Source organism: Nematolebias whitei, chromosome 21 (genome assembly GCF_014905685.2).
Source record: "Nematolebias whitei isolate Nwh7 chromosome 21, NemWhi1, whole genome shotgun sequence".
Lineage (NCBI taxonomy): Eukaryota > Metazoa > Chordata > Actinopteri > Cyprinodontiformes > Rivulidae > Nematolebias > Nematolebias whitei.
In genome coordinates this window covers 22,668,429-22,678,916 of record NC_056518.1, presented here as the reverse complement: position 1 = coordinate 22,678,916, position 10,488 = coordinate 22,668,429, and the positions used below count along the sequence as shown (strand labels likewise).

The window sequence follows — 10,488 nt, the reverse complement described above, 5'->3', positions numbered from 1 at the left end:
TATATATACACATATGAACACAGCAGCAAGACAAGTGCTATGTGAATCATCAAAAAGTAACAGCAGGAAAATAAATCTGAAATGTATTTGTACTTTTTTGTGTTGTAATGCAGACTTGAAAATTATACCACAGCCGGCCACTAGGGGGAGCTTGTCCATGATGGCTTCAGCTTCCAGCTTCCAGTCTGTTCTCTAGTTATAGTAAATTGTAATGGAGTAGATGCGCTGATCAGGCGACCAACACAGCCTCAACACCAACGACTTGATATTCATTTTATGCTCAGTAGTTTGCAAAGCAACATTGATATGTTGTTAAAAAAAAAAAAAAAATGATGTCATGCAAAAACGTTTATTATGAGCTGCAATAGCATTTTTCTAGCACATTATGATATTTTTTTGACAAAGTGTAAATGATAATAATCTATCCTTCGCTGGCTGCTCATTATACTTCAAACTTGTTGTTTTATGACTATATGTCAGAACATCACTTCAAAATGACCAGACTATCCCTTTATGATAACTTTTGTTGTTTTTTCCACCACTAATGTTTGCAGGAAATGTATTTAACCCACTTCCTCCAAAACATATTTTACAAATCAAGCGGTTCAGTTGAATGAATAAAAATAAAAGTGCACATTTTGCGTGCATTTGTTTCTTTTCGTGGGAGCTGTGCACCTGCAGCTCAAAACAAGCCACACTTCAGAATGGGGGACTAAAAGTTTCCCCTGCCTCGGCTCTGGGCGGGTCTCCGTCCCTCCCCCCCTCCTCCCTTCTCCTCCCCTCTCCTCCACGCAGCTCTGTACTTCAGGACGCAGTTGGCCGTCGGACGCGCACGTGGAAACTGCAAGTGAAACGCCCGCGCGCTCAGGCCCCAGCATTTTTTTGCTTGAACAACCTCTAATGCCTCGAACCCGATGCTGCCAGCGGCTGCACGCGCCTGTGTTTCTCCTCAGCTCTGCCGCGCGGAACCAGAACCTTTTAGAACTTGTAGACGAACTTTGTTTGAATGAGCTCCGCATAACGTCGGGTTTTCTTGTTATCTGCCCCCTCCTCCTTTGCTCTGCTTCCCCCCCTGTCCAAGTTGAAGTATGGTAGATAAAGGCCCCTTGCTGACCTCTGCCATCATTTTTTACCTCTCCATTGGAGCAGCAATATTTCAAGTCCTGGAGGAGCCCAACTGGAAGTTGGCTGCAGAGCAGTACAGGGAGCAGAAGGATAAAATACTTGAGGACTACCCCTGTCTGTCCAAAGATGAGCTGGACAGAATATTGGAGGTATGCTGTTAAATTTAACACTTTAAAATGACAAAGTGCTGCAGACTCTAGAGCAAGATGAGCCTCAGCTGATATGCAAGTTTTCCCTCTGCTCCTGAGGAATGAGATGATTTTGGTTCAGGGTTCATCACTGGGGGTCAACACACCCTCTGAGAGCACGCCTCAAGGCCTGAATTCTGCAGCACTAGAAGTCTTATCTCTTAGTCTTTGTGGCGGTTAAAATGCTGATTAGTCCTTTTTTAAAATTTTTTTTTTTTTACTACCTTTCTAATGCAAATGCCACAGTTTTAATCGAGATCTGTGTAAGTTCAGTGTTGAGCGTCCAAAAGGCTGCAAGGTGTTTCCACAATCAATTTCGGCTCGGAGCGAAAGTGTTTTACGGGAAAAACCTGGTGCCACTGACCCCCTGGTTTTACTGTCAACCCAAAACTGGGATTTTTACACTTTTTTGGTGGGGGGGGACCCTGACATGTTCTTTGTTTTGCTTTGAAATGTCAGAGCTCTGCGACCGTGGTTCTTCGCATTTGACTCAGATGTTTAAAAATGACAAGAATTTATTGTTGACAAAGTGCCTCTGTGCACCAGTACAGCGATTTTATATCGATTAATGCCAGACTTTTTTTGTTTTTGAAGCTGGTTTTTTCCTGATTTTTGTGTTGGAAGTAAGGCCAGACATGTCTGAACCTGTTCCCCCTTTCCAGTATTGGGGAGATTTATGTCCCCCCCCCATCCCCCCTTTTTGCCTTTCCTCTTTGGGGGGACTGAAAAGTGATATGCCCTCAAATATCCCCTCCCAGCACCTCTCTGCAAATCCACTTGAACGAAGTCAGGAGAGAGAAATCTGCTTTGGAGATTTAGAAAATTTCCCACTTTATGCACTGGGTTATGTAAATCAATTGAAAGAGAAGCACTTTTTCCCCCTTTCTGGAATGGTCCTCATGTGAAACCACAACACTCCTTACTGCTGTGTTCTCTCAGGAGAACAAAGACAACACTGGGCCATCTGTTCAGTTTCATGCTGCTTTCAAAAGATTAAACCAAGTTGCGTGTTGGACAGCTATTCCCATTCACTGCCACACAGTTGGGTGCATTGTCTCATTTGGATGGACCAGCAATGTTTTTTATTTCCCAAAACACCTGCTGCAGGCACGTCTGAGCTGTAACTAAACCAAGTAAAAACACATCGGGCCCACAATTCTGTTCGATTTCCATTGTGGAAACTTTGCCGAACTTCTTGGCAATTAAATCTTCTACAAGTGAGCTCATCAGGAGCAGGCGACACTTGTAAAAGTTAGTCTTTCTGTTTTATTAACAAGAAGTTTTCTATTAACTCCAGGATCCTTGAAGTGGGCACAGTTCACAGATCAGATTTTATAGCCCGTCCGCGTTAGTTCTTGGGAAACATTTATAAAGTTCAATATGGGTGGTGAGAAGGGAGCGTTATCTCTCCTGGAGATCAGAATTCAATTTTTCCACATCGCATCATTAGCATGTTGGTTCACATGAGGAAGTTACAGTGTGACCGTTCAGCTTCTGCAAATTAAAATTTGCATGAAGGTGCATGCTCATCTCATTTTATTCATCATTCTGAATGTTGCATCAGCTTTACTAAAAAGACTAAACATTGTGGGATTTGTACATGTTTGTCCTGCACCCAAAAGCCTGCCTGCAGAGACATGGTATATGAGTCATGGTTTGGGGGTTTCGTAAAGTTGTGTCATTATATCTAGTATTTGCTGTTGTTATTCACTTGGCATTTTTCTACCAGTGGGTGCAGCCCTGGCAAAGCTGCCTGCACCATTGGGTCCTCAACCAACCAACATTTTACCAATCAATATTATATGAACAAGTAAAAAAATCAGCATTTAAATCGAAGCATTACCCATATCTCCACCTTTAAATTAACTTTCCCATACCACAGCTTGTGGCTTGGGTCATTAGTGTTATAATTTTGCAAACTGTAAAGTATTAGTTTAACTTTTTTGTGCAACTCTGCAAATTGTTTTGTTCACACGACTCAAGAACCAGGTTTCAACACATATAAATCACATGTTTAAAGGAAGAGGTTGCCCTTAGTCAGAGCTGGAAAATGTGGACAAAATGAAGTGAAACTCTGTTAGCTAGAACAATTTGCTAGTCTCATGACCTGTTGGCTGTCAGGAGTTGCTGACCTTCCTTCTTCATTGTGAAGGGAAATGAGAGTGGAAAAAAATAATAATTAAATGGACTGATGCATTTTCACATCTGGTTTAGAACTGTTCTTCAGTAATTAGGATTTTACAGAATCCTAAGAGGGATGCAAGTATTTTATGGTCAGTCTTTCAGCTTCATGCATTCAGCATTAATCAGACCTCTCAAACCTATAAAAAGATAGAACTAAATTTCATTCGAGTTTCAAGTATAAATGTTTTGTTTTTCTTTTTAAGTTAAGAGCAATACCATGAGTTGCTTCCATGAATGAAGGCTTGCAGCTTCATGCACTAGTAACTAATTAGTTCTATTGCCACTGGGTAACAGATGTTCGATAAAATAACCTCTTTGACAAAAGTCTCATTTCATACTATCAAATTAGAGTTTCTAAACTTTATCTGTCTTAAAACTTCGGAGGTGCTTGGATCTTATTGTTACTTGCAACGTAGCCACAAGAACCGATGATGACAGTGAACTTGAGTCACTCTTTGGAATTCTGTAAATCTCACTTGAAAGCAGCTGTTTCTTGTGTTGAGCTGGAAGTGGAAAAGTACCAAGGAGCTGGAATGGCACACTCATCGACCAGCTGTCTTGATAACTGTTCTGTTTTTTTTAACAGTTTTTTTCTGGTATCAAACTGTGGTATAGGCCAACGGCTCAACCTGTAGCATGGTAATTTGGTAACATTCATCAAAATATAGGAATCTGGCACACATCCTGCCTGGTTGTGTAATAAATTTGGTCAGAACTAGCCATGCTCTAAGATATACTGCTATGGTAATAAAACATTTAATTGTTCCAGATATTAAGAGTGATTTATCCAGTGGACAGACGTGAAAATACCATTTTCAATCCGAGCTAATCAGGCTTCTATCCAAAGAGCATGCACATATTTTCTTGTTTATGACAGATATGATTTGACTCTTAACCCTTTGGCCCTTTAACCCTTTAGTTTTTTGGGGGTTTTTTGCATTGCAAAGTCTCCCAGTAACATAGAAGCTCTGTACATAATTTCTTTTGTCCAGTTAGTGCAGCTGAAGAGTATTGGTACTGGTAAGTGTGGATGGATGAAGAACCATGAGTGGGGGCCTTCTAGGTGCAGTGTTTCCCCTACCATTATTCAAGGAAGGCGCCCCAGCCTGTCAACAGAACCAAGAACCCCGCCTACAAATCCCCAACCCCCCACGCAGCTCCGCCACTTCTGGATGGGAAGCGGAGATGGTAGCAGCTCAGATTCCAACCCCGTGCAACACAAACACCCCCACTGCCGTCGACAACTGCCCATACTCTGAAGGTCTTTGAGAGATGCCACACACTGGCGGATTGCGTATATCTCAGTTTGAGATACAGTTACATCCAGTGCGTATTTGTACTCTCTCGCTCTCACTATAGTTGCGTAAAATTATCACCCCTGCACCTACTGACTCCTTCAGAAGAGATCCATCTGTAAAACAGTAGAAATTGTTTGGAGACAGGTCCACCATAAAAAAGTTGCTCCAGGCAGATCTTTCTTCACTCTCTGTCTGAAAACTTGGCTCAAAGTTGTAATTTTGACCAAACTGCCTCTAGGTCCTGCCATTACTGGAATAGCAGCAACTGCCCAGTCCCAGATCTGAGTATGCTACAAGTCAGATAGGCTTCTTCACCTACCACACTGGCATAACCTCGTGGCCTCCCCCAAGATATACAAATCCTATAGACTTGGGTCTAGTAGTACTTCAAAGGCTGCCATGGTTGTTGTATCAGTGAAGACTGAATATTATTATTTCTTTGTGTTCTATTATTTCAGCAGTTTTGATGTGTGAATCTTCAGCAGTAGTATAATCTGGCAGACAAACATATTTAACTTATCCATATTAAGCTGAAGTGGTCTGCAGAGCTAAACGCACAACCACAGAGAGGCCATCGACCAAAACGTTTAAAACATCTGTAGCTGTTTTACTTTTTAGGAAGAAAATCCCTCTGACACCTCACACTTGAAACATTTTATACTGGTCCCAGCAGAGCAGTCAATACATCTGTAACTGAGTTTTAATTTTCAAATTTGTGCCAAAGTTATCTCAAGTTCTTTAGACTTTTTGAAAGTGTAAATGATTATTTAATTATATATTGTTTTGCTTTTGGTGGGTTTTCCTGTTCAGTCTATACCCAACCACTTTAAGATGATTTTTTTTTTTTACATGTCAAGATATTAAAAAAATAAGCTAATAGCTTTTCATGAAACACAGGCTACTAGCGCAAACACCCCATTTATACCTCAAAAGTTCAACAAAGTTCAGTCAGGTCATCTGGACAGTTTCTTTTTTTGTTGAGATGCTTCATCCTTCATCCAAAGGACTTCATCTGTCTGAGGAACCACAACAAACTCAGTCCCACAAGCAGCAAACCCAGTGGACCAACCAGTTTTCTGGTGCATAAGATAGTTTCTGGGGCCCACCCTCTCCCCCGTCGACTCCTCTAAGGCAGCCATAGCCAAAGTGGTTCAAAACCTCTAAAAGTTATTTTATATTAGGGGAGCAACTGACGAGCCAGTGTATGTAGATGTTAAATCAAGCTGGCTCTACACAGCTGTAAATTAGCAAGAGTCCATCTTTTAGTCACCATCATCAATTATTTGCAGTGGCATGATTGTAATAGTTTAAATCTATTAAGAATATATATATAAATCCTACTACTACTAACTGTTACGATCTGAGCTTGTAGGCGGAAGTGGAAAAAAGTCATAAGCAAACAGAAAACCAGTCAAGTTTTTTTCTTAATTTCCAGTTGTGTTTCAAACTTTGTCATCACTGTTGTCATCTAAAAATCCCCTTCAGTCCAACTAAAGAAAAACATTTTTTTTCTTCCCCCAACAAAAGAATGGCCTTCTCATGTTTGGAAATTACAGAGCAGAACTGTCACAAAACCTATTATTATTATTATTATTATTATTATTATTATTATTATTATTAAAAAAGCAAGCATCTTCCAGTATTTTAAGGCTTAAGTGAATGTTGCCAATGCCTGCACATTAACTCTCCTGCCAGCACACTGGCAGAAAGATTGTGGGGGGCTATGCATTGTCCCGGCACACATGGCCGGGTGTTTGCTTTTTCTCAAGGGGAGGGTTTCCATTTTTGTTGTGGCAACTCAAGGACATGTATGGTTGGGAATGATTGATTAAGCATTTTCTGGGGTTTTTTTTGGTTTTCCAAACTAAAATGCCACTGCAGTTGATGCATGACTTGAACAAGGATGGTTTTCTTTTTGCATTAGTTGCTGTATTAGGTGAAATGGGATACAATCTAAAAAAAAAAAAAAAACATAGTTCTTCAGTGCTACCTGAGCATTTTAACTGTATACATATTATGAATTTAATGTGTAGAGGTGCAGACTTTGGTTTTACTTTTTTGTAGAAAAATAAGCAGTGACTGGAACAACTAAAGCCTTCGGGTTAAAGGCAAACTTCCAGGGTACCTAGTTGTTGTTTCACCTCATTAGTACTGGAGATACTATCAATGTATCACAGGAAGGATGTGGTGAAAGAACTGGAGCTTACATGTAACAGACATCCTGCTGAATATAAATGAATGATTCAGGTTCTTCTCACAGCACCACTTCTTAACAAAAGTCATCTCGAACTAGAATGTAACAAACTTGGTTGTTGTCTAAGAAACTGCCAAGAAAATCAATAGATGTTTCAAACAACTGAGTCATTTTACCGTGATCTTTAATGATGAGTGATTGCTTATTGCCAGATTTATAAATGTCTTTGTATTGCGAGTTCCTTTGGTTTTACATTCATAGCTTCTTCTTTTTTATTTTTGTTTCTGGTAGATGGTGTCCGATGCTGCAGGCCAAGGGGTCACCATAACGGGCAGAAAGACATTTAACAACTGGAACTGGCCAAATGCTGTCATCTTCGCCGCCACAGTCATCACTACAATCGGTATGTGATTTTCAGAAGTTTGCAGTGACGGATATTACATTTAACTCCACTTAACTGTTCAACTTATTTTCTTTTAATTTTGAATACTTGTAGGATATGGAAACATTTCACCAAAAACCTCAGCTGGCCGAGTATTTTGCATCTTCTATGGGCTCTTTGGAGTGCCATTATGTTTTACCTGGATCAGCGAACTAGGAAAGTTCTTTGGCGGCAGAGCCAAGCACCTGGGCCAGTATTTAACCAAAAAAGGAGTTTCACTGGTAGGTTGAATCTTTTTATTTCCACACATTTTTGGACATTTATTTCGTTTATCTAAAGTATTTTATGTTTTATTATTTTTCAGAGGAAAGCTCAGTTTACCTGCACAGCCATTTTTCTGCTCTGGGGTGTCCTGATTCATTTAGTTCTTCCACCTTTCGTGTTTATGTCTCAGGAGGGCTGGACATACATTGAAGGCTTGTACTTCTCATTTGTCACCTTGACCACAATTGGTTTTGGGGACTTTGTTGCAGGTAAGCTGTGAAATAAATATTTTCTTTGCATATATAACAGTTAACATCTTTGGACTTAGATTTCTTACATGTTCTTTGTTCCTGCAGGTGTGGACCCAAATACAGAGTATCCTGCTCTATATCGATACTTTGTCGAAGTATGGATTTACCTGGGATTGGCTTGGCTTTCTTTGTTTTTCAACTGGAAAGTACGGATGGTGATCGAAGCCCACAAGGCCTTAAAGAAACGCCGCAAGCTTCGTAAGCTTTCGTATGAAGAAATGCAACACTACAAAGAGTCTCACAAAGCCGCCGATCGTTTGCCACCTACTCCCAATGACGTCAACATCTTTAGCTTCTTGTCCAAAAAGAAAGACAGCTACAATGACTTGATAAAGCAGATCGGAAACAAAAAGGATAGTGGAACCAGTAACAGCACTGAAGAAAATAAATCAACCAAAGAGATTGGTCGCTCTAAAAGTTGTAACGATGCTCCAGTGTTTAATGGTCACACCATCCTCAGCTTGGACCGGTCACCACGCCAAAAAAGACGTTACAGTTTCAGTGACCGTGTCACGGTTGCCTTTTCAAAGTCTAAGAACTACCTGCTGGGTTCAGACAACGGTTTACTGCTCACAGAGGACCATGTGGAGGGTGATCCAGAACTGGACCAAGACCAAATGTATGAGAATCAACTTGACAAGGACATAGGCATGGAGAGCGAAAGAGTTGGAGATGGTGGAGCGGGAAATCGAAGGACATGGGACTCTAAAGAGTACCATCCTCTGACAATCCATAATGCTAACATTACTTTTATTGACGAGGAAAACTTTCTCAGCATTAGCTTAGAGGAGCTGGAAGACAACAACGGCAACGACAACAATGATGAGGAGGGCGATGACAATTCTAAAGCAAAAATCTCCATTACTACATGTGACGAAAACATTGAAACCAACTCTAAAGAGGATCAGAACTCTGAATCTGATGGGTCCGTTTTCACGAGTGACAGTTCAGGGCTCAGCCACTCCTATGAGAAACTTGTAGAAGAATATGCAAAGGAAGACAATACGGACTCATGAGCCGTTAGGTCAATGTAAAGTCCTGACATTTCACTGGTCCCCTGTTGTTCACTTGTCCGGCACAGAAGTATGCGTAGTCAAGCGTGAATCATTTGAAAGGATATCAAAGCTCTCGCCACGCTTTGAGAGTCTAAGTTGAGATCAATTTTGAAATCAATGATTTGTGAAAAATTAGCCAACTTGACTTGTTTTTAAGAACTGAACTTCCTGTAAGCTTTTGATCAAATGATACCTTAAATCTTGCCTTGTAACCCAGTGAGTATTTAAAATCTGTCCTTTTTTTTTTTTGTACATTGCTATTGAAAGTGCCTCGTGTATTTTTTTAATATTCAGTCGTCGATGTGTGTTTTTGTTCCTGCTCATAGACTGAAGTTCTATGTGGAGACGTTTGTTTTTCCCATAGTTTCAACAATTTCTATTCACCATATTGGTGTTTTTAATGATATTTATTAAAATGAAGTTTATAGTAGCTATTGTTGGGTTGCTGCGTGGGTTTATGTGTCCACCGTTGCACAATTCAATCAAACTGGGGTGAATCAAAGTCCACTAAAGGTGCTGAATGCCCATTAACCTGAGCCAAACATTTGTCTTAAAGAAATGAAGGAGTAAAAAAAATAAAAACAACTCTCCTGTTGTTTCCATTAATATTTCACATATAAAACTTGTATTAAAAAGTTGCTTTTATGTTGGGAGCAACCAAACTGTGACTACAATCAAAATCATCGGTTTTGCCTATAACATCTGAGTTGTGAAGCTAAGTAAGACAAAAAACGAAACATCTGAATTGGAGGATTTGCACATTTGCGAACTTGAGAATACTCTGATTCTTTATTTATTTATTATTATATTGCTACTTTTTGCATATCCCTTGATCGCTCTGCAACCTAAACACTTGCAGTTTTGGTGCTTAACAGGGGCAAAACGTTCACAGCAGCAACATTCTCATTCTGTCTCTAACACTTTTTCACTTGATTGTATTTGTCCTGTAAATATTGGCCAAGAGCCCATGGGCAGCCACAAACCCAGCTCTGTCAGGGCATGGCCTTACTTGTGTTTGCCTTTGAGGGGCTCGCACCAGCACCAACGAATGAAGTGACACTCATGAGCGGCAGCAAAGGTTAACTTTGGTAGATCAATACTCTTTTGACGTATATGTTTAAACAAGACTTGGTCATCTGTGACGGTGCTTACAACTGTTGTCCAACTTTTTATGCAACAAAAAGTTTTTGGACTCACTTTTAAAATTGATTTTTTTTTTTTTTTAATCGACTGCCTTTTGCACGCAGCATCTTGCACACAAATTCTAAATGGTGATATTTCGGGCAGTAAAACAAACAAATCAGCGACACTAAGGGCTTTTTTACCACATGTTTTGGATGTGAACACTGATATTTCTGCCTTTTTATTCTGTGAATGACCTTAAATCCACTGCAAAGCAGAGGATACAAGAACATTACATCTGTTGAATGTATTTCACATCAACTCACTTAAAATGGTTTTTAAATGACACAAGGTGGGTTTCTTTG

General features: G+C 40.1%; 1 protein-coding gene across 1 annotated transcript; it reads left to right on the top strand.

Moving 5' to 3' along the window:
* The first annotated feature begins 1,088 nt into the window (after window positions 1–1,088).
* Window positions 1,089–9,123, top strand: kcnk5a (potassium channel, subfamily K, member 5a). Its single transcript, XM_037694537.1, has 5 exons — window positions 1,089–1,274; window positions 7,281–7,392; window positions 7,486–7,652; window positions 7,736–7,904; window positions 7,992–9,123. Exons 1-5 carry the CDS (start codon window positions 1,089–1,091, stop codon window positions 8,960–8,962), a joined length of 1,605 nt encoding a protein of 534 aa, XP_037550465.1. The 3' UTR covers window positions 8,963–9,123.
* Window positions 9,124–10,488: the final 1,365 nt, after the last annotated feature.